Source organism: Syngnathus leptorhynchus, chromosome 15, assembly GCF_054491065.1.
Source record: "Syngnathus leptorhynchus isolate UIUO chromosome 15, UIUO_Slep, whole genome shotgun sequence".
Lineage (NCBI taxonomy): Eukaryota > Metazoa > Chordata > Actinopteri > Syngnathiformes > Syngnathidae > Syngnathus > Syngnathus leptorhynchus.
The window spans coordinates 2733445-2757833 of record NC_141209.1 but is presented as its reverse complement, the minus strand read 5'-3'; the positions used below and the strand labels follow the sequence as shown (position 1 = coordinate 2757833).

At 44.6% G+C, this 24389-nt stretch overlaps 6 protein-coding genes across 10 annotated transcripts; 4 read left to right on the top strand and 2 right to left on the bottom strand.

The window, feature by feature from the left end:
- Nucleotides 1-31: 31 nt before the first annotated feature.
- On the bottom strand, nt 32-5907 carry rbm25a (RNA binding motif protein 25a). 2 transcript variants are annotated; one of them, XM_085931637.1, is made up of 18 exons: nt 5700-5907; nt 5319-5442; nt 4805-4854; nt 4569-4727; nt 3975-4047; nt 3715-3875; nt 3458-3640; nt 3286-3369; nt 2862-3160; nt 2672-2783; nt 2495-2584; nt 2348-2421; nt 2105-2255; nt 1302-1986; nt 758-1065; nt 574-672; nt 428-475; nt 32-337 (listed from the first exon to the last, which is right to left on the bottom strand). In XM_085931637.1, exons 2-18 carry the CDS (start codon nt 5422-5424, stop codon nt 245-247), a joined length of 2775 nt encoding a protein of 924 aa, XP_085787763.1. In that variant the 5' UTR covers nt 5425-5442; nt 5700-5907; the 3' UTR covers nt 32-244. The 2 variants fall into 2 exon arrangements, with proteins under 2 accessions (XP_085787763.1, XP_085787764.1); XM_085931638.1 differs by having other exon boundaries at nt 3990-4047.
- Nucleotides 5908-7073: 1166 nt separating this feature from the next.
- arg2 (arginase 2) lies at nt 7074-10976 on the top strand. Its single transcript, XM_085932328.1, has 9 exons — nt 7074-7243; nt 7322-7464; nt 7541-7613; nt 9069-9243; nt 9321-9480; nt 9562-9656; nt 9733-9837; nt 9911-10047; nt 10126-10976. Exons 2-9 carry the CDS (start codon nt 7351-7353, stop codon nt 10317-10319), a joined length of 1053 nt encoding a protein of 350 aa, XP_085788454.1. The 5' UTR covers nt 7074-7243; nt 7322-7350; the 3' UTR covers nt 10320-10976.
- A 192-nt stretch (nt 10977-11168) lies between these two features.
- On the bottom strand, nt 11169-14641 carry vti1b (vesicle transport through interaction with t-SNAREs 1B). Of its 2 annotated transcripts, none has more exons than XM_085932334.1 (6): nt 13207-14641; nt 13068-13126; nt 12647-12820; nt 12231-12404; nt 11979-12040; nt 11169-11873 (listed from the first exon to the last, which is right to left on the bottom strand). In XM_085932334.1, exons 1-6 carry the CDS (start codon nt 13301-13303, stop codon nt 11780-11782), a joined length of 660 nt encoding a protein of 219 aa, XP_085788460.1. In that variant the 5' UTR covers nt 13304-14641; the 3' UTR covers nt 11169-11779. The 2 variants fall into 2 exon arrangements, with proteins under 2 accessions (XP_085788460.1, XP_085788459.1); XM_085932333.1 differs by having other exon boundaries at nt 12647-12826; nt 13207-14635.
- Nucleotides 14642-14792: 151 nt separating this feature from the next.
- lgals8b (galectin 8b) lies at nt 14793-17028 on the top strand. Its single transcript, XM_085932327.1, has 10 exons — nt 14793-14959; nt 15174-15319; nt 15400-15512; nt 15581-15737; nt 15806-15877; nt 15932-16024; nt 16094-16165; nt 16275-16357; nt 16426-16600; nt 16696-17028. The coding sequence occupies exons 1-10, from the start codon at nt 14899-14901 to the stop codon at nt 16840-16842; spliced, it is 1119 nt and encodes a 372-aa protein (XP_085788453.1). The 5' UTR covers nt 14793-14898; the 3' UTR covers nt 16843-17028.
- A 1525-nt stretch (nt 17029-18553) lies between these two features.
- LOC147045086 (uncharacterized) lies at nt 18554-20850 on the top strand. The gene is made up of 10 exons (XM_085932326.1): nt 18554-18718; nt 18942-19087; nt 19168-19280; nt 19346-19502; nt 19571-19642; nt 19697-19789; nt 19859-19951; nt 20040-20137; nt 20208-20382; nt 20489-20850. Exons 1-10 carry the CDS (start codon nt 18658-18660, stop codon nt 20633-20635), a joined length of 1155 nt encoding a protein of 384 aa, XP_085788452.1. The 5' UTR covers nt 18554-18657; the 3' UTR covers nt 20636-20850.
- A 247-nt stretch (nt 20851-21097) lies between these two features.
- On the top strand, nt 21098-23744 carry rdh12 (retinol dehydrogenase 12). 3 transcript variants are annotated; one of them, XM_085932332.1, is made up of 7 exons: nt 21098-21243; nt 21968-22086; nt 22179-22334; nt 22398-22502; nt 22567-22776; nt 22881-23070; nt 23160-23736. In XM_085932332.1, exons 1-7 carry the CDS (start codon nt 21170-21172, stop codon nt 23260-23262), a joined length of 957 nt encoding a protein of 318 aa, XP_085788458.1. In that variant the 5' UTR covers nt 21098-21169; the 3' UTR covers nt 23263-23736. The 3 variants fall into 3 exon arrangements, with proteins under 3 accessions (XP_085788458.1, XP_085788457.1, XP_085788456.1); XM_085932331.1 differs by having other exon boundaries at nt 21971-22086; nt 22179-22502; nt 23160-23744; XM_085932330.1 differs by having other exon boundaries at nt 22179-22502; nt 23160-23737.
- Nucleotides 23745-24389: the final 645 nt, after the last annotated feature.

Here is a 24389-nt window from a genome sequence, read left to right as displayed (position 1 = left end):
GCATGTCAGTAACGGGAAGAAAAGGGAAAAAAAACTTTAACAGTATTTATTAGGTAACACAGTTAAGCAGTGTATCACTATGAGTGATTTACTGAAGAACAGATAGGGAAATAAAATGGTCGTTTTTGTGTGTAATCGTTAAACCTCAACAAAAATACAGCTTAAGGTTTCATCATGCAATACCAAGATGTCAACATGTCTTTCCGTCATCCGGAACTGTGAGCGAAGCGATGCGAGAGAATGTTTATTTTGCCTGTCCGATCTTCTTGAATTCAGTTTCAAATATTAACAACCGCCACATTTTGACTATGAACACTTCCGCTTCCTCGTCGAGAACCTAAAGACACCAAAAAAAAACAAAAAAAAAGCCTGGTCGGCCATCTTGTAGAATGTAAATTGAAAGATATTAACTGTCTGGTTGACTTACCATGGCGACGTCATCGAGAATACCCTGAGGAGTGCTGTGTGCCATCACCTGTAGGGAATAAAAAAAAATAAAAATTTAAATTAAATATCAGTAAAGTAGCCACATGCATGTTGGGGGGGGGGGGGGATGACAAGACACTTCCGAACCTTTGAGCAGACAAAATCGACCAGCGTTGCTTCCTCCTCGCCGATGTATTCGATGATTTTCTTGTTGATCCACGGTTTAATGCGGCGGTCCATCAGAGTCTGCCGGGTGAACGAACACGTTTCAACCGGTTACTTGTGTTCTTCTCGAAATATTTGTTACAAACAGAAACATTGCTCAGCGTACCGAATCAACCATGGACCAGTCCAGCGGGTATGTGAAGAGCTCGGGCCGGGCAGTGGGGATCTTCTCGATGAGGCTTCGGATGTTCTTGCGCTTCTCTTCGGTATTGACGCCGCTTTTGGCGGCCGACACGTCGGCGCCGTCCAGGCCCAAGCTCTTGTCGTCGTCTCCGTAATCTAGCGGCACTAGCTTCCTTTTGCGCGGCTGCTCGTCGGCGTCCTCGTCCTCATTGAACTTGTTGAAAATGCTGTCGGCGGCTGCCAGCTTTTTGCGCTTGACGGCGTGCAGCTGGCTGGGGCTGTTGGTGGAACCTGGAAAAGGAGGAGAAAAACTGGCTTAAATGGGAACAATGGGCAGAGAGAAGGAAGGGAGTGAGCCGCGAGTCGGAACCCGCGGTTACTGTGATAAAGAATCAAACGGAGTCCTGACGAGATTTCAATCAAGTTGACGATCAACTTGCTGTTCCGTTCGATTGGGAAGTCCCGAATTCTAATACTGGTCGGATTGGAGTCGAGTCATGTGACCTCTGACAAGGGCGTTTACCCACCCAGCTTGAGACTGAGGCCAATCTTGGGCCGGTGCTCCTCGAGAGGCTGCACCTCAGGCGTTCGCTCGCCTGGAATGATGATGCCGCGCGGGGAGTCGTTGCCAGGCGTGTTGGGCGTGGCATTCCCGCTGGCAGAGGACACAGAGGGAGCGGTGTTGATTGGTCGCATGAGGGCTTTGAGGTGCAGCCTAGCCTCAGGTGAATCCCCACCATTGTGGGCCTCATGATGCTGCTGCTCTTCTTGTTGCTGCTGCTCCTGCTCCTGTTGCTGCTGCTGCTGTTGTTGTTCTTCTTCTTCTTGTTGTTGTTGTTGCTGCTGTTGTTGTTGATGTTCCACCCGCTGCTGCTCCTCTTCCTCCTCTCGCCTTCGCCGCCGCCGCCTTTCCTCCTCTTCATCCTCTTCCGATTGTGGCGGAGGGTCTCGAGGCGTGGGCTCAGCGGGCTTTACCGACGCGCTCTTCTCCCTTTCCCGGTGGGACTCTCTGTGTGACTCTCTGTGCGACTCCCTGTGGGACTCTCTATGAGACTCTCTGTGGGATTCTCTGTGGGATTCTCTATGGGAGTCACGGTGGGACTCCCTGTGGGACTCCCGGTGGGATTCTCGTTCCTTTTTCTCTTGCTTTACTTTCTCCTCGGGTTCCAGCTTGAGAGGAGGCTTCCGTCTGCGCTCTGCCTCTTCCTCCAACTGCACGCAGTCAACCACTTGCAAGTTAGGCATTTTATTTATATTTGTGACGTTAAAATGCATCTCGCTAAAGTTAAATACTGAAGGACGAAACGTAAACATTTCCTCATCAACTCACCCTTTGCATTTCTGCGTCGGGGTCGGGATGACCCTCGGCCAGGAGCCTCTGTCGGATTTCCTCCAGCTCCTCTTTCTCCCTCTTGCGGTCGCGCTCGTCCATCTCGGTCTCCTTTTCCCGGTCGCGAAGGCGCTTTTGCAGAGCGCTGCCCCTACAGGGAGAACATTGCGAGGAGAAGGTGACAAATACAATAAAACCATCACCTGAGAAGCTTTAATAAAAAATGTAAAAAAAGCCACCGACCTGTAATATTTGTGATCGTCGCGTTCGTCGTCATAGTCTTCGAGGAATTCCTTGAGTCGTTTGGCTTCTTTCATCTGATGATGACCAACAATCATGACTTCAACAGTCAAGCAGCGAAACAATTACAATACTGTGACTTGGGCTTACAGTCTCGCGGCTCCGCTCGTCATCCCGCTCCATTTCCTTGCTGTAGTCGCGCAATTTCTTCCTCTCCCGCAGTTCCCAGTTTTTCAGCCGCTTTCGGAGTGCAAACAAAGACTCCATTTTCAAGACTGGATGAAGGCGGGAGCACTTCTTAAGTCTGCACATTATGTTTGAAATTACCTCTTGATATGCCGCTTCCTTATCTCGGAGTCTCCTCTCCAGTCTCCTGCGCTCGTACACATCTTCCTCATCTTCATCGCGGTCTCGTTTTTTGTCATCTCTAGTCCTCTCTCTGCAAACATGGGGACGGAGGGGTTAATTGATCGAATGAAGCATGAAACGTGTTTGTCCGAAAAGTGGTTAGACCGACCTGGAATGGCTGCGAGCTTCGCTGATGTCTCGACTTTTTTCCCTCTCGCGCTCCCTCGTTCTCTCCCGTTCGCGCTCCCGTTCGCGCTCCCGCTCCCGTTCGCGCTCCCGTTCGCGCTCCCTGTCCCGGTCGCGCTCGCGTTCCCGGTCTCGCTCGCGCTCCTTGTCCCGCTCCCGTTCCTTCTCTTTCTCCCTGTCGCGGCGCTCCCTCTCGCGCTCTCGCTCCTTGTCCTTCTCCCGCCGCTCTTTTTCCAGCTCCTGCCGCTCTTTCTCCTTCTTCCCCTTCTCCTCCTCCAATTTCTTAAGGAGACAGAGCAGAAATGGTATAAATTACATTGAAGTTTAAATGGGAATGAATAAGGATCGATTTCCTTTTACATGAACACCTCTGTCATTGTGTCATCAAAGGAGCTATGATCAGTCACCTTGTGTGTGTCACGAAATTTGCTGATCTCTCTGGAAATCAAGTCCCTCTTGTCATCCTCCAGCTCCATGGCGTTGATGTCATCCTAACAATATATATAATTTTTTTTTTTAAAAAGAGCTTCAAGTGAGTGCCAAGGGCCGACGAAACGTTGCCCGATATGTGGTTAATACCTCGTCTTTCTTGTCTTTTCTCTTCTTGCGAAGTTGCCCGTTGCCGTCCGCGGAGTTGCTGAGTTCGCTGGAATACTCCCGGATGAGCACTTCGATGGCGCCCCTCGCCGCCTGGTCTCGACGCAGGGTCTCTTCGTCCAGCACCTCATCCTCTTCCTCGTTCTTAGCGTCGCCGCTTGCCGCCTGTGACAAAGAAAAGGCCTTTTCAAACGGAATAGCGGTGATGTATCCTTGACGCGAGAGGCTGCTGAGCGTACGCCATTGGCGCTCTTTTTCTTGGCCTTCCACTCGTCCAGCTGCGCCTTGGTCTTGGCGTCTACTTTGACCAGCAGCTTTTTGTCGCCCAGCATCAGCTCGTGCAGGAGTCGCAGGGATCGCAGCGTCGATTCGGGCTCCTTGTACTCGCAGAAGCCAAACGCTAGTGGGAGGAGGAAGAGAATTCCAAGTTCAACATTCCCGAATGTATACGCATGAATGAATAAGGACAGTCCTTTTGTACACACTGAAACAAACTCACTGCATTTTGTTTTACCTTGTAGTTTCCCAGAAGCGCCTTGGACTCGCTTCCAGCTTAGAACAATGCCACATTTCTGCAAAAACGGACAACACAAAGACAATATTACACAAATATTGGCCTGTGGAAGAAAAATGACAAACTTTCTTTATCAAAATTATTATTTTCTCTCCAAGAATTTACATCTGTCACCATGCTTATTGTTTTGAGACTTTTTAATTGCTACTGTTATGGTTAAGAAACAGCATTTTGATGGGGGATTGGTAGATTCCGGGATGTCTGGTGTGAAATGCTCTCGCTTGAGGTCAAGGCTTTATACATGAACTTGTGATGTTCATTGGTTCATTGTTAGACATATTGTCTATGAAGCGCAACACTGTTACTTCTTCCAAAGTGTGGCTGTCCTGTAAAGAAGACCATTTAGCAGAATGCTCAATGAGGTTTAAAAAGAACATTATAGAATGTCTGCTGAAGAAATCCCTGGCACATCAAGCATGAAACAAAAATACCAAAAAAGGGTTTATGGGAGAACAAGATGTTAGTTTCCTGAGTGGCTTTTTTCAAGACAAATGTGGTACGTTTCTGCTCCTCACTCACCGCCAACAGCTGTCTGACCAGCATGTCAGACGCCTTTTCTGAGATGTTACCCACAAAGACGGTGGTAGTGGGGCCATCTTCTGGGTCCTTCGCTCGAAAGTTGATCTTGTTTGGAAGCATCGGCTTCTGCGCAACAGAAACTGTGGTTGGGACAAGAACCTGCCCAAAACAAACAAAATGAGTCGAACAACTGAATAGAATTTAATTTTGAATAGGATAGGTCTGCTGTGACTCACTGAGGGAGAGGGGGTCACGACACCCATGTGAACTGGTATCATGGGAGTACCTGCAGTAATTGAAGAGAATAATACATGTTACAATCAGAAAGTGTTGGGTTTTTTTAAATATTGAAAATCTATGAGACACTAACAGTTTGGCTACAGTTTTTTTTTTTAATCAATCAAAATGTATTGGAACTAAAAGTCCAATAAAAATATTGTCTAAAGTCCAGGCGGGAAACAGGAAGTTGGCGACAGTTATTTCTATGGGGGAAAGCATAACCTTGATGATAATAATAATCATAATAAAAATAAAAATAAAACACTTCAGGATGCTTCACAATAGCCACATAATTCAAGCACTCGCATTTAAGCTTCATGTCAATTGTCATACTTTTTGTGACTACTTGGATTGATGTGAATTTTCTCATCTAAAATGGGTGCCTCGACTCAAACAATTCGGGAAGGCACACTTGAGGCACTGACAGTTTTAAAGGTGACTTGTGGGTCAAAAGACTCCTTAATTTGATACCTGGTGGGACGGGCGGGCCGAAGGTGCCGAACTGGGGCGGGGGGAGCCCGGGGGGCAACTGGGGGATGCTCAGCGGCTGGCGGTTAAGCGGAGGAGGGAATGACATCGTGAGGGGAACAGGAACCTGTAACAAAAAGACGATATTCCAGTTTAACGCCAACTCGTTCACAAATATGCCCCAATTACTACTTTTATTGTTAATACACTAAAGGAGAAAGTTATTTTGGCAGGGCGCGGTTCTTTTGTCAAAAAAAGAAGAGGAATAACCCGCGGCCGGCCATGTTACAAGTGTGCTAGTTAGCTTTAGCACCGATAGCTCGAGTTAGCTCCGTGGCCTTGCTACCTCACGTTAGCTAGAAGCTAATGTTCCGAGTTACTCACCTATAAAATGGGGTTTAAAAAGGACGACCCAGCAACGATGCGCGTTCGCCCAAACCCAAGCCCATTAAACATACACGAGGAATAAAGCGTATCGCGAGTACGGTTTTGGCGTTTGTAATGACACCGGTACTCTTCAGGAACACAAGAAAATAGAGGGAGCCTTTTTCTTAACGAAGAGGATCATGGGAAAATGATGAATACTAGGGAGCAGTGCTGCCCTTAGCGACGTCTCGCAGGCGGGCGTCGGGAAGCCTTTACTGACGCGTTAGACTGCACGCAAATGGAATAAAATCCCGACAAAACTGCTTTTTAATCCAGGTTACAAACCATGCTTTTTCACCCACAATATTTATGATCAATGTCTAGAAGAGCATTTTCATTCTAACCCAAACCTTAAATGTTTTGTACTGATGTGAATCACATTGAATTATCTTGTGTTTAAAATCCATTATATCAAAAATATTACTCAATATCTGTCAAACTGCTGCTCGTTGTCAAGGTCGGAAGTTTGGACCCCCCAACACATCAGACGCCTTCACTGATGAACTGAAAATCTTGTAATGAGTTTAAAACACAGAATTTTTAAACAATAGTATTGTATTATACACAAAAGCTTAGGGCGCCGCGGCCTATAGGGGGCGCCACAACCTTGGAGATTTCACCTTCAATAAAACTTTAAAAAAATATTTCTCTCCTAAAATTGAAAATATATTCAAATTGAATATATTCAAATGTGACTATCGACTAATATCCTGCGAGCTAACAATTCCCGCTTTTTAAGATTGACTCAAAACACTATTCCTTTAAGAAAACAACAAAAACGGCCAAATGATGGCTGTCACTTTTTGCGACACTTTCGTGATGTGTGGCCCCAAGATTTTTCACTTGTCAAATATTTGCTTCGGCTAAATAAAGGTAGTGAAACAGCACTTGTCCTAATGACCCTCTATAAGAAAAATTGCATAACACGTTATAAATAATCACGCAATGAAAGGAGGGCATATTCATAGTGTATAATAACTCATGAAAAGACACTTATTGTAGAACCTGACATAATAGGAATATTAAACGTTCTGCTCTTTCGTGTACGTTTGGCGTGTGAGATGGCAATTCAACAGGTGATTGTGTAAAGTGCTCCAATGTTTTTGACCAGCACGTGGATAAAAGCTGCGCTCGGAACAGATGTCACAATGTAAACAATCCCATCAATCCACGGTCCGTTACGTCTATTCGTGGAAATTTCCATCCTAAAACCTCAGTGTGTCACGCACTGCTTTTTCCTCCCAGTTTCCAAACAGACCACGCCCACAATCCCAAACCCACTTATTTCTCCGCGTTTCATTGGTTGTCGTGAAGGTGTGTCACGGACTGATGTCACAAGCTGTAACACTAAGAAGGGGGCCGCTCAGTGTGAACATAAGTAACTGCACCTTCTACGACGTCGATCGGGACATAAACAGCAAACACGATTTAAAAAGAAGAAGAAGAAAAAAAAAAAAAAACAGGACAGCCTTGAGTTTCTTTGGCTTGTTTATCATTATTAGGTAGCTTCAGTAGGATTCCTTCTAACCGGAACTTGTGACATCCGAACAAGAGGCAATAACGCGCCGGTCTTTCATCAGACACACGGCGGAGACTCGAGAGGAGAATCATGGCTCTCAGGGGACATCTGCTAAGACTTGCTCGAACCTGGTCGCTCGCAGGCGGTCAGCCAAGCCGAGCCCAGTCGGTAGCCGTGCTGGGGGCTCCCTTCTCACATGGACAGGTAAAAACCATCCTGTTTTAGCAGACAAAGCAAAACAATGTCACATTTTGTCATGATTGTGTTTTCTTTGGTATAGAAAAGAAGAGGAGTGGAACACGGGCCTAAAGTCATCAGGGATGCGGGGCTCATCGAGCAACTGTCTGGTTTGGGTGAGCACCGGCCGGCGTTACATAACCAGATTTGAACCTCACCAGGCTATTCAGAGTCACATGCGTATATATTGGACATACACGCGTAAGAAGACTTTCCTTAAAATATAATTGTGGCGATGTGTACTTCACGTGAACTATTGCAATTCGTTTTAATTCTTCATAATAAACTGAAATGGCGTCCCATCCCCACGTGTTCGTACTGCGCATGCTCAGAATTTGCAGACAATGAAAGTGCGCCCTTCCTTTGCCTCTAATCCGCACTTTGCAAGATGACGCGCGGTTTCTTTTCTTTCTTTTTCTGTGAAAATTGACCTAAAGTGTGTTGCGACGCGCCAAAACATCATAAAGAGGATTTGGAGCAAAAAAAACAAAAACGACCAGTTTCAGCAACCAACCCAAAGCCAATGTTGAACCCAATTTGTGGGTCAAAATAATGAATTCAACCTTGGGTAAATGTCACCTCATCTCACAGTACATCAGATACAACATAGAAAACAGTATGTGCCACTGCGCATGCTATAATTATCCTCAAAATGGAATGCGTCTGATAAAAGGCCGTCCTGTATGTTCTGGTGCGTGCGTGTTTGCACTCGCTTGCACTTCTGTGAACTTGTCAATCATTGGGTTTTATAGAGGTTGCATATTTAGCATCGTAAATAAATATGCTCGTTTAAAATGAGAGTGCTTAAATAGTGCTGGCGGTTGTTTGATTACTCAAAATCAACTTTAATCAGTCATAACATTTTTAATGGCCTAGACATCTATTGCAGTACATTATTCTGTTATGGATTTTTTTAAATTATGATCATGCTAAAAAGGGGGGTGGGGGGGATACAAGTATAATTTTTTTCTGTTTTAAAAATTGTGATATTTTTTATTTCCCCAAAATTATTTTATTTGCTAATTTTGGGCAGGAATTATAATCAGAGTGAATAAATGAAAATAAAAATGTGAAACTACCTTAAGGCAGAAACCGTAATGATTTATTTTGGTGGACGATGTACCGATAAATCCAGGTTGGGGTGTCCATTAAAAGCTTTGGGCCGACACCATATACACAGGTGCAATATTGTGTCATAAAACGGATCACTTTAGAATTGTCCTTCAGTCTATTTCTGCGGCGGCTGCTCAAGGTAACTGGCCACGTTATTGCCACGGTAAGACAACACTGTCATCTGACCTCATATTGCCTCGACGTGCATCGGGTCGGGGAATGCCAAGACTGAAACCCGAGCTTTGTGGGTGTGGGCCCGCGATGCTGCGGAATGACTCATCAGAGTAGAAGCTACGCTTGTCGATCTTGCGTCAGCGGATTTGCGCGATGGTTCCACGAAAAAACTCTGGGAGAACGGGGTTGCAATTTCGCATCGGTCGTTCAAATTTGCCGGCGTGAATGTTTTGCACCAGAAACACCCGTGGAAGATTATACACGTCCATTTTGCGTCATTTCAGATTACGCCGTACATGACTTTGGTGATCTCACTTTCCACTACCCGGATGTGGATGAGCCCTACATGGACGTCAACTCCCCTCGCACGGTGGGCGCCGCCACAAAGAAGCTTTCGGGCGCAGTGAGCAGAGCGGTGGGCGCCGGTCACACTCTGGTCATGCTGGGAGGGGACCACAGGTAACCAGATGGACTGAGCAAAAAAATATTGTTGCGCTACCTGATTTATAATTTACCATTTGGTTCTCGTTCCAAAGCCTTGGCATTGGATCGGTGGCGGGCCACGCCCAACAGTGTCCTGACCTTTGTCTCATTTGGATCGATGCACACGCCGATGTGAACACGCCCGAGACGTCACCATCGGGCAATCTCCACGGCCAGCCGGTGGCTTTTCTGCTCAAAGAGCTGCAAGACAAGGTGAGGGTGGAGGCGGGTCCGGAATCTGGAATATGACTCATCGACAAGTCATTTTTACCTGTCGCTGCATGTCCAACGTAGGTGCCTGATCTTCCGGGGTTCTCTTGGGTGAAGCCGGTTCTCTCCTGCAGGGACCTGGTGTATATTGGACTTCGGGATGTGGACCCCGGCGAGTAGTAAGGAGAATTCTGGAAACTACGGATTACAGCGACAAAGATTTTTCAGTGAACCCTTTTTGTGTGTTCTTCACAGCCACATCCTGAAGAACTTGGGGATCCAGTACTTCACCATGAGGGATATCGACAGACTCGGCATCCAGAGGGTCACGGAAGTCGCTCTGGATCACGTGCTGGCGAGGTAACGCTCGACGTCGCGGGGGAAATCTTCCAGCCTTGTCGGATTTTTAAAACATCTTCTCGCCTTCCAACAGAAAGCAAAGACCCGTTCACTTGAGTTTTGACATCGACGCATTCGACCCGTCTCTAGCTCCTGCTACGGGGACACCGGTGAACGGAGGGTTGACCTACAGGGAGGGCATCTACATCGCAGAGGAAGTTCACAACACAGGTGAACAAAAACTTTGGTGGACACTCACTCACATTTTTTGGCTGGAATATTTGCAACTTTGTGGTCCTGGATTTGCAGGTCTGCTGTCAGTCATGGACCTGGTGGAGGTGAACCCCGGGGTGGGGGCGACACGGGCGGCCGTAGAGGCCACCGCCTCCCTGGCCGTCGACGTCATCGCGTCATCCCTGGGGCAGACGAGAGAAGGCGCTCACGGGGTCATTGACGAGATCCGCTCGACTAAAGAAGGCGACACGGAGCAGCTCTGCCTCTGAGTGCTCAGAGCAAAACAGCCACAGACTTCTTCCACAAATCCCCAAAAGCATTCCAAAGTGTTGCATCCAAGACTACAAAAAAACAAAAAAAACGGAATCAAATAGCTGAGGAATACTATTTTTTTTTTTTTGATCCACTTTCTATTGTGCTGTATTTCATCGTGGAAAGTATTTGTCATCGTCTCAAAAGGTTTGCCGTGTAAAGCCTAGACATTTTAGGCGTCAAGGCCGACTAATTTATTTTGCTATTTTATGTATGAAGGCATGGATGCCTGCTATTTATTATTTTTTTTGTTTAGTTTACAAGTAAAGGGAGCTTGCCTCAAAGGTATGATTAGAAACAAACCAAAAGTGTTTTGAAAATAAGGAATTTGAGTACGCACTTTTGGACTAGCTATGATTGTTTTATGTTTATTTTTCATCACCAATGAAACCAGTAATGCTACGTAAAGACGGAATGTGAACTATGGCTTTGTGCGACATAGTAAATATCCATTGACAGCGACGGGATGTGGCGGAATGGGAAAAGGAGCAAACGTAGCATACTACATGCATGCTGCAATTTTTATTTTATTTTTTCTTCTCCCACTCAAACCACTAAACTAACAGTGTTTATCTTCTTGTATTAAAGAGTTTATTTTCTGGTCTTCCATCTAAGTAATTTGTCCCGGTGCCATTTTTTTGAGTGTGTGAAGTCCAAAGATTATGAAAGATTCAATTAAAAGGTAGTTGTTAATTTAAATAGTTCATTTTATTTTATTTTTTAGGAGTTGTGTTAAATTCCAACTTAGAACCACCACTTAAAAAAAAAACAACACTCAAATATGAGTCAACAAAAGAGGAAGCAGGTACTTGGCCATCATTGTTCATTTTGTAAAACAATCATTCACAATCATCTGACCAATGAATGAAATCATTTCAAGTCAAAAGTTGCCATCAATCAAGAAGGCTTACAACAATATATACGTGTGAACTAATCATCGCAGTGATAACGACTGGCAAACAGTTTTAGAGTATAAACAAAAAGAAATGGAGATGGATTCGACAATGCTAATTAGCGACCGACCGTTTTGCCATCAAAATAGGAGAAAGTTCCGCATAGAAGTGTGGAATAAAGCAACTTTTTTTTGTCTCCATTGATCAGAGTGTAATAAGAAGTACCCTGAGCAATATCGAGTTAAAAACAAGACAGAAAGTGGTCTTATATTGCTAAATGAAGTGGAGTACCTCAATTTAACGCACCAGGTCACCGTGTCGTCACACCGGTGCGCGCAGATGTCCCAAACCCCCTTCCAGAGGGATTTCTCTGGATTAACAGTCTGATCAAATAGTGCACATTCAATTCTGTGGCTCGTCTGGTGAGGAACGTTCATCTCAAGTGAACCTTCAGTGACACGTTGGACCTCGTGGACCCAAAAGCGGGTTCAGAGAGAATTCCGCTACCCTCCCATTCTCAATCTTCATCGGCGAAAGAATTTGAGGTAAACCACAGCGCCTAGAATGGCCAGTTCCATGAGAATAATGACGGCGAGAAGCAGCTTGTTTGTCATGAGCCTGGCGGAAGATCAGCAAAGTAAGTCAGCCAATGATTTGTGTTACAACACGCAGAAAAGGAACGGCTTTCGACTTGGGAGGTTCTACGGTTAGGCTCACACCTACCGTCGCGACATGGAACGAAGAATTTTTCGTGTACGACTGAGGTTCTCCCCCGTATTTACCAGCTGCAAACAAAAAAAACAACCAAACTGGGTGAGGGAAAGGAAGTGCAACTACCTCGTGCCTCTAATCTGTAAACAAATAGTGCAGCTACACATATGTTCATGACATGCTTTCGGAAGTATTGATTCATTTGTTTGAAGTGGCACGGCTTGCAGAATTTACGACAAGCATGGCCACTTTCAAAACACTCACTCTGTCCTTGGTCCGATCCAGCTGCTCCCGCTGCCCGCCGAGTTCCTCGATGATGTCGGTGCCGATGTTCTCAGTCTCGGTGGCCAGGCGCTGACTGCGCTCGATGCTCTGGCTTGCGTTGTTCAGCGACTCGGTGCCTTGCAGGAGCAGGGCTCGCTGCGACTGCACTCGTGTCTGGACGAAGGGGGGGAGAAACTACGAGTTAGAAGCCATTTTAGCCATGAGCCACCCTGTCGTGGCATTACAAGAGGTGGCCGTGGCCTTCCCGATCCACCCCATAGCTCCGCCCCTATTAAAGTGTGCGTGCACAGCCATCTCAAAGAAACAACCCTGGCCTACTGTTTATCACAAGTGTTGTGACGCTTCTTCAAGATAATCATGCCAATCGAGTATGTCCACATTCTCGCCGCACTCACGCTTTGTTGGTTTTGCGACGAATAGATGCTGCCGTGACTCCCGTCCGACAGCAGCGGGGCCGAGTTCTTGGCGTCCCGCTGCAGCTTGGCGAGGTCTCGCTGGTAAAGACGCAGCTTGGTTCTCATGGGATTCCGGTAGGATGGCGGAGCATCACGTAGCTCCTCTTCCATCCCCTGCAGCTGGGTTAAAACGAGGACACAATGATGCATTATTTTTCTGGCATGCCAGAAAGATAAAGACTCTACAAGGGACACCCCTAGATAACATTCCCATTGTCTTTCTATTCTCCAAAGTGCAATTTCCAACATAGTGCCCTTTAAGAATTGAATCTTGCAGCTCTTTTTCTGTATCTATCTGGTCACGTGAAGCAAACATGACGGTTTGCTAGCTAACATTCCCAAAACAATCAGGGTAGCTCACAATTTCCTCCGCCTCCAAATTTCTTTCGTCAAAGGCCCTCAATAAGCTCTTTTTCTCCTCTGCGGGTGAACAAAAACACAAGAGGTGTCAAATGCGTTGCTGTGCAATAGAATTCTAGAATTTGATATTTGTTTTGTACCTCCATGACTCCTCAGCAGCCTCTCTGGCATTAGCTTTAGCTCCTCGTATAGGGACCTATAGATTTCGTGCAACTTCTCAAATTCTTCCGACGACATCGTAATTGACCTAAAACCCAATTTTATCTTCTTCTGGTGGGTAATTAAGGATTCTCAGGAGAAAAATAAGAAATTTGGGTCAAGATGTGAGCAAGACAAACTATTTCCGCATGATGGTCCTCGCAGTGGCGCAGGGGTGGGGGGGGCTTCCTGACTAAAAATCAAACAAAGTTATTTGAAATCCTATTTAAATATAACAACATTATATTCTGTATACAATTATAGTTAGTAAGAATATAAATGACAAAAAATTAGTGTCTATTTCAAGCTATAGTCAAAATCAATGCATGGATAATTTATATGCAGGCGCATTTTAGACACCTAATATTGGTGTCTTCTGGGTAATGAAGTACACTTGTAGTTTTTTTCCCTGACGTGTTTAGGGACTCGTTTAACATCTTTTTTTTTTTTTTATGGCTGATCATATTATGAAGTGAGAATTTTACAGTATAAACGTAGTAATTGATTGCATCACTCACAGGCACAATTCTCTGAAAGACTTTTGATACGCGGCTTCCCCCTTGTGGTATGCAATAAAATCCATCGAGCCATTCAAATGCAGCGGTTAAACTTGGCCTAAATTCTGGAAAGATTGACCTCCACATACATTTTGATCAATGATTGCTGTTTTCTGACATCAAACGATGGCAGGATTTCTGATGTTTTACTCAGCAATTCTCCACATATTTTGTTTTTTTTTTCCAGGAAAATGAAAGGAGCTTGCATTTTCAATTTGATCCCAATCAAATTTGGATTGATTCCAAAGGCTCTGTTGGCGAGAAGGAAGGCCGCTCTTTTTGGACATACAGTCATGCATGCTAACACGTCCGCACACACTGCTGGGAATTGTTTCTTAATTCATAATTTGTGTCAATCTTCCCCAAATGTAGCAAATGAAGGAACATTTTGTCCCCGGTGCAGGTGTATGAGTCAGAGAAAAGAGAGTTGACGTTTGAAAACAAATGATGCTTCTAAAACTACAATGATCAATGCCTACGGTTAACACGTCGATCATGTTTGGTCTTATCTGTTAGCGACAAGCAAACTGTATTTTCCACCTAGTTATTCATATAGTTAGGTGTCTGTAATAGAATGTGTGGCCAAACACCTAGATTGCATGTAAACAATAATAAATATTTTAAATAGATAACATTATATATTTTTTTATGATTAAAAAGAGTGTTGGGGTCACAAACAACTCAAATTGGGTCATAAAAACAGACACACCCACATCAAATATGTTTTTCTTGTTTTCTAAAAACACTGAAATACGATTTATGACATTTTATAAGGAATAATAAGCCACGTTTTTTTTCTTTTTTTGCATTGATGACATTTTTGACGAATAAAAACCAATATCGTTTTGATTGCATTTCAAACAAAACGAGTCAGTGTTTTTTTTTTTTTTATCCTTTGATAGAAAGAGCGGACGCCGCTGAACGCCCTTTGACGTGGTCGCGTCGTTAACGGCGTCATTGCTTGTAGCGCGCAACATAAAGTTGCGCAAGTTGACGCAACTCAACTCCAAGCATCGCTCCGAGCTGACTAGATCCGAAAGTCAACCTCTACGTAGCATCGGGCAGAGGAGCTTCAAGATGATCCATCAACCCCAAAAGTTCTTCTTTCTTCTTTTGCTTTTTTTCCCTTTGAGCCGTGGTGAGATTTATTTCTTTCATTTGATTGAATGACATTTATTTATTCATTCATTTTAGTTATTAATTTTTATTATTATGAATATTATTTCTTTATAGAAAACCAAAAGTAGAAATTGGATTATTGGAACTAAATACTTATATATTGAAAGAAACATCCAAAAGAAAATTGGTCCTTCATACTAAGAGGTGATGGTTTTGGTTTATTTCCTTTCCAGGGCAGTCTGAGTGTCCAACGGGCTGGCTGGAGCACGGGGACAAATGTTACTACTTCTCCAGCGACACCAAGACATGGAAGGAGGCAAACGCCTTCTGTTTGTCACACGACAGCAAGCTGACGAGCATTTTGGATGGCGACGAGAAGGTGGCATGATCAAACCTTTTGGCTCAGCTGTGCTCTCCCTCGCTCTATTCATCTGTTGCCTATTTTCTGATTTCTCGTAGGACTGGCTGAGGTCAACATTCAGACAGGCCAAGGCTTGGCTGGGCCTGACGGACGAGCGCACGGAGGGAGTGTGGGCTTGGACTGATGAAAGTCTCTTCACCGAATCTACGGCGTGAGTGGCATTCTCAAATTCAAATGTCGCTCGGTAGATCTCTGTGAACGAGGCTTTATTTGTTCCAGGAACTGGGGGGAAAACCAGCCAAACAACTATGGAGAAGGAAAGCGAGGTGCACACTGTGCCGCCATGGTGACCCGCCTGGAGGGTCGCTGGTTCAACTACGACTGCGACAGCACCAGGGCCAACTACATCTGCAAACGGGCCCACCTCGAGTCCATTGTATGTAGCATTGTTTTTAGGTAAGGAGCAGTGAGGCTAAGCTAAATCACGCTACGGCTTGCTCTCAGGTGGCCCCAAAAGAAAATCAAGTCTTGGACATCAGTGAAGAACAGGCAGCGGAGCCCGTCAACCAGATAGTGGTATGTGCAGTTGTGCGTAGCATGACGTGACAAGCTAATGGCGTTGGCTTTCAGATGGTGCCAAAAGAAAATCAAGAGTTGGATGTCAGCGAACAACTGGCAGTGGAGATGGTCACCCAGATGGCCGTTGCGGGAAAGGTGGTGCCTGTAAGTGTTCTCCTCCCATCCGGGCACTGACCAGGAGGAGCGTCCAACTTTTTTTTTCTTCTAAATTAGAAACTAGAGGAAGCCAGCAAGACTGAGACCAATCTGCCATGTTCACCTGGTGAAGTCAGATGCTCCCGGAAAGTGAGTCTGAAACCTAAAACTGTATGTCTGATTTTCTTTTACGGCAAATGCTATCAAGCAAGTATTAACTTGACTAGTCACCATTGCATTCTATTGCATTTCTTATTAGTATTTCCAAGGGGAGCTGGTTGGAGGTCTCAGGGTGGGCAACATCATCATTGTCAAAGGAAGATTCTGGCAGAACGCAAAACGGTACTAGGCCACATGCCCCTCAATTAAGGCCGTTTCCCACAACAACATGTTGGTTCTTTGCGTTGCAGCTTTACCGTCGACCTCGACGGTAATGCTCACCTCATAGTTTTCCACATGGACTTTCGCTTCGACATTTTAGGAGATAAGAGAGTGTTTGTGCGGAACAGCTTTATGTCTGGCCAATGGGGCAATGAGGAGCGCCAGCTGACCTCTTTCCCGTTTGAGCCCGGACAGTTTTTTGAGGTGACAAGAATCCCCCCGATAACATCAATTGCTCAAAAGCTTTTTTTGATTGTCACCATTTTGGCTCCCCCTTCCCTATTTTGTTGAATGTTCAGATCCGCATCCAGTGTGATGCCAATTCCTTCCACGTGACCCTCAACGGCAGCGTCCACCTGGACTACAAGTACCGAATTGGCTTAGACAAGATCAAGCGTGTGGGAGTTTTTCGTGATGCGACGCAGATACAGGTCACCCTGATGTGATGACATCAGCACAATGTCTGAAACAGCATTTTGCATTTTTTTTTTAAAATCATTTAATAATGCAGCTAGAGAGAGCATATCAAATGAAGCTCCAGAGGTTTGTTGATTGATGTTAATCTTTTTTTTCCCACTTATTTCTTCATCCTAATATGTATCCATTTTCGTCCAATAAAACATTTACAAGAGTATGGTGGTTCATTTATTTGATGAAATGCGTTATTTTTGCACCAGGTTTCATGGTTCATGCACATTGAGTTGACTAACTCAGGGTGCATGGAAAAACGTGGAAAAAGGCGAGAGGGCGGCAGCCAGCATCCGGGCTGCCCCGCCTGAAGCTCAGGTTAAACTTGGCCTAAATTCTGGAAAGATTGACCTCCACATACATTTTGATCAATGATTGCTGTTTTCTGACATCCAACGATGGCAGGATTTCTGATGTTTTACTCAGCAATTCTCCACATATTTTGTTTTTTTCCAGGAAAATGAAAGGAGCTTGCATTTTCAATTTGATCCCAATCAAATTTGGATTGATTCCAAAGGCTCTGTTGGCGAGAAGGAAGGCCGCTCTTTTTGGACATACAGTCATGCATGCTAACACGTCCGCACACACTGCTGGGAATTGTTTCTTAATTCATAATTTGTGTCAATCTTCCCCAAATGTAGCAAATGAAGGAACATTTTGTCCCCGGTGCAGTTGTATGAGTCAGAGAAAAGAGAGTAGCTATTTGTCATTGGCTATTATTTCCAACATTATCACTGATTTACTATGCATGCCTCATCATGAAATGTATCTTTACACTTTTTGCAACAATGTTTTTCTACCGGAAAGGTGGCAGAACTTCCTTTTGAAATAAGCTCCACATTGTGATGTCTTCTCAATATTTGCTGTAGCAGTTTGAGATATGTGACCTTGATGATGCTCTGCCATCTCAAAGCACATGCACTTTTAAAAACCTAGCTTTTTTTTTTTTTGACGTTTGAAAAGAAATGATGCTTCTAAAACTACAATGATCAATGCCTACGGTTAACACGTCGATCATGTTTGGTCTTATCTGTTAGCGACAAGCAAACTGTATTTTCCTCAGCAAAATGGCTTCTGATTGAGCTGAATTGAGTTCACTGCCACACATGAACCAAAATGGTGGTTTGTAAATCGGGTATATGAAAAAGCACTAGCCTATATTTCATTTAATAGTTTTTTTTTTTTTTTTTTCTTCACTGCAAGACCATAGACACCATTGGTCGGAATTTCGGACACCTAATAACACCTAGTTATTCATATAGTTAGGTGTCTGTAATGGAATGTGTGGCCAAACACCTAGATTGCATGTAAACAATAATAAATATTTTAAATAGATAACATTATATATTTTTTTTATGATTAAAAAGAGTGTTGGGGTCACAAACAACTCAAATTGGGTCATAAAAACAGACACACCCACATCAAATATGTTTTTTTTGTTTTCTAAAAACACTGAAATACGATTTATGACATCTTATAAGGAATAATAAGCCACGGTTTTTTTTTTTTTGCATTGATGACATTTTTGACGAATAAAAACCAATATCGTTTTTACTGCATTCCAAACAAAACGTGTCAGTGTTTTTTTTTTTTTATCGTTTGATAGAAAGAGCGGACGCCGCTGAACGCCCTTTGACGTGGGCGTGTCGTTAACGGCGTCATTGCTTGTAGCGCGCAACATAAAGGAGGTGCAAGTCGGGGCTTGCTTGACGCAACTCAACTCCAAGCATCGCTCCGAGCTGACTAGATCCGAAAGTCAACCTCCACTTAGCATCGTGCAGAGGAGCTTCAAGATGATCCATCAACCCCTAAAGTTCTTCTTTCTTCTTTTGCTTTTTTTCCCTTTGAGCCGTGGTGAGATTTATTTCTTTCATTTGATTGAATGACATTTATTTATTCATTCATTTTAGTTATTATTAATGTTTATTATTATTATTATGAATATTATTTCTTTATAGAAAACCAAAAGTAGAAATTGGATTATTGGAACTAAATACTTATATATTGAAAGAAACATCGAAAAGAAAATTGGTCCTCCATACTAAGAGGTGATGGTTTTGGTTTATTTCCTTTCCAGGGCAGTCTGAGTGTCCAACGGGATGGCTGGAGCACGGGGACAAGTGTTACTACTTCTCCAGCGACACCAAGACATGGAAGGAGGCAAACGCCTTCTGTTTGTCACACGACAGCAAGCTGACGAGCATTTTGGATGGCGACGAGAAGGTGGCATGCTCAAACCTTTTGGCTCAGCTGTGCTCTCCCTCGCTCCATTCATCTGTTGCCTATTTTCTGATTTCTCGTAGGACTGGCTGAGGTCAACGTTCAGACAGGCCAAGGCTTGGCTGGGCCTGACGGACGAGCGCACGGAGGGAGTGTGGGCTTGGACTGATGAAAGTTTCTTCACCGAATCTACGGCGTGAGTGGCAAATTCAAATGTTGTCGCTCGGTAGATCTCTGTGAACGAGGCTTTTTTTGTTCCAGGAACTGGGGGGAAAACCAGCCAAACAAGTATGGAGAAGAGAAGCGAGGTGCACACTGTGCCGCCATGGTGACCCGCCTGGAGGGTCGCTGGTTCGACTACGACTGCGACAGCACCAGGGCCAACTACATCTGCAAACGGGCCCACCTCGAGTCCATTGTATGTAGCATTGTTTTTAGGTAAGGAGCAGTGAGGCTAAGCTAAATCACGCTACGGCTTGCTCTCAGGTGGCCCCAAAAGAAAATCAAGTCTTGGACATCAGTGAAGAACAGGCAGCGGAGCCCGTCGACCAGATAGTGGTATGTGCAGTTGTGTGTAGCATGACGTGACAAGCTAATGGCGTTGGCTTTCAGATGGTGCCAAAAGAAAATCAAGAGTTGGATGTCAGCGAACAACTGGCAGTGGAGATTGTCACCCAGATGGCCATTGTGGGAAAGGTGGTCCCTGTGAGTGTTCTCCTCCCATCCGGGCACTGACCAGGAGGAGCGTCCAACTTTTTTTTTCTTCTAAATTAGAAACCAGAGGAAGCCAGCAAGACTGAGACCAATCTGCCATGTTCACCTGGTGAAGTCAGATGCTCCCGGAAAGTGATTCTGAAACCTGAAACTGTATGTCGGATTTTCTTTTACGGCAAATGCTATCAAGCAAATATTAACTTGACTAGTCACCATTGCATTCTATTGCATTTCTTATTAGTATTTCCAAAAGGCAGCTCTAATCGGGGAGCTGGTTGGAGGTCTCAGGGTGGGCAACATCATCATTGTCAAAGGAAGATTCTCGCAGAACGCAAAACGGTACTAGGCCACACATGCCCCTCGATTAAGGCCGTTTCCCACAACAACATGTTGGTTCTTTGCGTTGCAGCTTTACCGTCGACCTCGACGATGATGCTCACCTCATAGTTTTCCACATGGACTTTCGCTTCGACTATTTCGGAGCTAAGAGAGTGTTTGTGCGGAACAGCTTTCTGTCTGGCCAATGGGGCAAAGAGGAGCGCCAGCTGACCTCTTTCCCGCTTGTGCCCGGACAGATTTTTGAGGTGACAAGAATCACACACATCCCCCCCCGATAACATCAATTGCTCAAAAGCTTTTTTTGATTGTCACCATTTTGGCTCCCCCTTCCCTATTTTGTTGAATGTTCAGATCCGCATCCAGTGTTATGCCGATTCCTTCCACGTGACCCTCAACGGCGACGTCCACCTGGCCTACAAGTACCGAATTGGCTTAGACAAGATCAAGCGTGTGGGAGTGTTACGTGATGCGACGCAGATACAAGTCACCCTGATGTGATGACATCAGCACAATGTCTGAAACAGCATTTTGGATTCTAAGCATACATATGAATATGAAACAATTTATTTTTAATCATTTAATAATGCAGCTGGAGAGATTATATCAAATGAAGCTCCAGAAGTTTGTTGATTGATGTTGATCTTTTTTTCCCCCACTTATTTCTTCATCCTAATATGTATCCATTTTCGTCCAATAAAACATTTACAAGAGTATGGTGGTTCATTTATTTGATGAAATGCGTTATTTTTGCACCAGGTTTCATGGTTCATGCAGATCGAGTTGACTAAAAAGGCACAATATCTAGGCTGAAAGTTTCTATAGCAACCTCAAAAGTCCGTCAAACCATTGAATCCTACAGCAAATTATTTTATTTGACGATTTCTTATTTTTCCCTGTTCGAAAGCTGCTAGCTGTAAAAACTACAAATCCCATGATGCTATTCGCTCGTTTAAACCCCTCCCCGCACACACAGTGACAGATCAGCTGTTGTGCTAGCAAGCGCCAACGACAGCATCCCTCCGTGCTCGAACGATGTGGCTTTTCTTATTCCTCGCCGGCCTCGCCGTGGTGACGTTACTGGTGATTGTATTCGCGCCTCACATACGGTAGGAAGGAAGCCATTTTTTGACGCTGACATGAAGCCGTGTGACAGACAGCACGCCTCATTGACAGATGTATTAGCATTAGCATGGCGAGGGGGCGGGGAGGGATCCTTCAAAATGTTTTGTCATGCGTTGTGTTTAATTTGCTCTGATTTTACACGATATTGATCCCCGATTGAGAATCAATGAGATCGAATATAACAGGGGTGTGTGTTGGTACGGTTTGGGCCAATCAGGAGGCTGCGCGTGGGCGGGAACATCATCTGTATGCGCGTGGCCAGATGCGCCATTGGTCACGAGCACACCGCGCTTCATGGCGTGCTCGTACCTCCTGATGACGTCTCCGCCGTGCGCGCGAATTATTAAACCAAATATTTAACTTTTTTTTTTTTAAATAAAAAACCTGCCTTTCGCTCTCTAATTTACTTTTTTTTAACAGTATCAGTGCGACATGAGGTGATTAAAAAAACAACAGTCTTATTAAATGTGTGGTTTTGTTGGGATATTCCGGCACGAGATTTTTTAAAATTGTGTACATTTTACATGGGGTAAATTAATAGCAGAACTTTTCTTTCGTTTTCTTTTTTTTGTTTGAAAAATAAATGACTGTGTTCTTGATTTTCTCCCTGTAATTAGAACATAATTTTACCGATTTTTATTTTATAACTATTCATTATTTTACGGATCATTTTATTTTCAAAATTTGCCATATTGGTGTTTCCCACAGAAGATATGCGGCAGGAGGTGTGTGCATGTCAGCTGCTTGTCTGGATGGGAAGATTGTCCTCATCACTGGAGCCAACACCGGCATCGGGAAGGAGACCGCCCTGGACCTGGCCACTCGAGGTTACTCCCCCCCCCGCCCCCCAGTAATTCATTCGGAGATCGACAAGCAGTAAATGTCTTTCCTGGTTCGGACTATCATTTTGACCCATCAGGAGCTCGGGTGGTGATGGCGTGCCGGGACGTGGAAAAAGGCGAGAGGGCGGCAGCCAGCATCCGGGCTGCCTCGCCAGAAGCTCAGGTGGAGGTTCGGGAGCTGGATTTGGCCGACACTAGCTCCATACGATCCTTCGCGCAACAATTCCTTCGAGGTAAAAGTCTGTCAATGGGAATGATATTTGTTTTGGGATCAAATTTTCTCACTATTCTTTCAGACTTCACCCATCTTCATGTCCTCATCAACAACGCGGGGGTGATGATGTGTCCCTACACGAAAACTATCGACGGCTTCGAGATGCACATCGGCGTCAATCACTTAGGTGAGAGAACTGGACCGCCATCGTCACGGCATTTTCCCGCTTGACTATTTCCTGCTCTTTCAAGGTCACTTCCTGTTGACGTCACTGTTGGTGGGGCTGCTAAAACGCAGCGCTCCGGCACGTATCGTGGTGGTTTCGTCGCTGGCGCACAATTTCGGCTGGATCCGTTTCCACGACTTGCACAGTCAAGGAAGCTACAACAGCGGGTTGGCGTATTGCCAGAGCAAGCTAGCCAACGTGCTTTTTGCTCGGGAGCTGGCCAGACGTCTTAAAGGTAAGACTTATTTGACCTCAAACAATCCGAAACATGGAAGAACCTCACTTGAAGCAGCATCAAGGATAACGACTTGATTTTGATCCGCGTGACAATTCTTCTAGGAAGCAACGTGACCGTGAACTCGCTCCACCCCGGCACGGTGAACTCGGACCTGACGCGTCACTCAACCCTGATGATGATCATGTTCAGCCTTTTGTCGGTCTTCCTGAAGACACCCCGCGAGGGCGCCCAGACTAGCATCTACTGCGCTGTGGCCGAGGAGCTGCACTCCATTTCGGGGAAACACTTCAGGTACATACACACTGCCCATGTTCCAACCTCCACAGCACATTCAAGTTCTAAAATGAGGGAATTTGATTTTTTTTTTTTTTTCATTGCAGTGACTGCACCCCCGCCTTCGTGGCTCCCCAGGGGAGAAGTGAGGAGACCGCTCGACGTCTGTGGGACGCCAGCTGCGAGCTCCTCGGCATCCAATGGGACTAAATTGAAGACTTTGATCCGTCTTTTCTTTAATATAGTGGAATATTTTTCAAGCAAAATGTGACAATGTGAAGAGAAGGCAGCTGGATGTCTTGCCATAATGTGAGCGGTCCGAGCAGGGTACCAACGACCAGCATCTTTCAGCCGATATTCTCTTATTTTTTTAAGCATAATATTTGCATTTAAAACTGCTTCACGTGAGTGCCAAAATCTCGCAGGGCTTTTTTTCCCCCCATCCCCAAATAATTAGTAAGCTAAGCGTTACTTGACGGAAATATACAAACTACCTTTCTTGTGTGTCGGACGCCGGGATGGCAATAGTTTACATACGTGGCTTTTATATACCGAGTCAGGTTCGTTTGCCTTTTTTAACCACACGTAACGTTCACGAGCAGAGTTGAATGTTTACATTTCTGTAAATAAACCCTTACCATTAAACCTCAGTCACTTATTTTAAACAGGTTTTGCATTTTTTGAAAAAAAATAAGGTACGGCGGTCACGTGACGCACGCAACCCTGTTTGAAATATAGAAGTCAATGCAAAATGTTCAATTTCACCACAAGACGCTTAATTCGTCAACTTCCAAACGCTCGCTGCAAATATTAGTACGTTGGACTTCAATATTGCAGCCAACAATTTGGGAGGTTGACACATATTCAAATCTCCAACTCACATTTCATAAACAATAGCAGACCTTATCGTTGCGTGCATGGAAAAAAACAGCACAAACATTTCCTAAAGACTTTCAAAAGTAATTCATTCGTGTTTGTTATTACCTGTTGGAAGCCTGGAATCTTCGTTCCTCGTCCGAGAAAGCCAGTTCAAAACAATAAAGCTGTTGCAGTCCCAGGTTAAACGGATTGTTAGTACAACCAGCTCCCAAGGTGTGCGTAGAAATCCGTTGGAATACGCCGCTCTGCTAAATGAAAATCATTTTAACCAGTGACATTTGACCGGAAGTCTCTTACCGGAAGTCGCTTCCACATTCCTTGCCCTATAATCGCAAGCAGGTGGCTTGTATATTTTTTTTTTCTAAAAAGATCAAATATGATGGTTATATGATTATAAAAACAAATGATTTTTTTTTATAATGTATTCAGTCTCTTCCACTAATCCTGTAGACACGACA

Coding starts and splice junctions, on each gene's coding strand:
- rbm25a (XM_085931637.1), bottom strand. CDS start 5,424: ATGTCATTCCCTCCTCCGCTTAACCGCCAGCCGCTGAGCATCCCCCAG. Junction 4,048..4,568: donor TGGTCAGACAGCTGTTGGCG/GTGAGTGAGGAG, acceptor CCGTTTTTGCAG/AAATGTGGCATTGTTCTAAG. Junction 1,066..1,301: donor TGGCCTCAGTCTCAAGCTGG/GTGGGTAAACGC, acceptor CTCCTTTTCCAG/GTTCCACCAACAGCCCCAGC.
- arg2 (XM_085932328.1), top strand. CDS start 7,351: ATGGCTCTCAGGGGACATCTGCTAAGACTTGCTCGAACCTGGTCGCTC. Junction 9,244..9,320: donor ATGCTGGGAGGGGACCACAG/GTAACCAGATGG, acceptor CTCGTTCCAAAG/CCTTGGCATTGGATCGGTGG. Junction 9,481..9,561: donor TCAAAGAGCTGCAAGACAAG/GTGAGGGTGGAG, acceptor TGTCCAACGTAG/GTGCCTGATCTTCCGGGGTT.
- vti1b (XM_085932333.1), bottom strand. CDS start 13,303: ATGTCGTCGGAAGAATTTGAGAAGTTGCACGAAATCTATAGGTCCCTA. Junction 13,127..13,206: donor GCTGCTGAGGAGTCATGGAG/GTACAAAACAAA, acceptor GTTCACCCGCAG/AGGAGAAAAAGAGCTTATTG. Junction 12,827..13,067: donor ATTTGGAGGCGGAGGAAATT/GTGAGCTACCCT, acceptor GTTTTAACCCAG/CTGCAGGGGATGGAAGAGGA.
- lgals8b (XM_085932327.1), top strand. CDS start 14,899: ATGATCCATCAACCCCAAAAGTTCTTCTTTCTTCTTTTGCTTTTTTTC. Junction 15,738..15,805: donor GGGCCCACCTCGAGTCCATT/GTATGTAGCATT, acceptor GCTTGCTCTCAG/GTGGCCCCAAAAGAAAATCA. Junction 15,878..15,931: donor AGCCCGTCAACCAGATAGTG/GTATGTGCAGTT, acceptor GTTGGCTTTCAG/ATGGTGCCAAAAGAAAATCA.
- LOC147045086 (XM_085932326.1), top strand. CDS start 18,658: ATGATCCATCAACCCCTAAAGTTCTTCTTTCTTCTTTTGCTTTTTTTC. Junction 19,952..20,039: donor TGATTCTGAAACCTGAAACT/GTATGTCGGATT, acceptor ATTTCTTATTAG/TATTTCCAAAAGGCAGCTCT. Junction 20,383..20,488: donor TGCCCGGACAGATTTTTGAG/GTGACAAGAATC, acceptor TTGAATGTTCAG/ATCCGCATCCAGTGTTATGC.
- rdh12 (XM_085932330.1), top strand. CDS start 21,170: ATGTGGCTTTTCTTATTCCTCGCCGGCCTCGCCGTGGTGACGTTACTG. Junction 21,244..21,967: donor GTATTCGCGCCTCACATACG/GTAGGAAGGAAG, acceptor TGTTTCCCACAG/AAGATATGCGGCAGGAGGTG. Junction 22,777..22,880: donor GCTGGCCAGACGTCTTAAAG/GTAAGACTTATT, acceptor CAATTCTTCTAG/GAAGCAACGTGACCGTGAAC.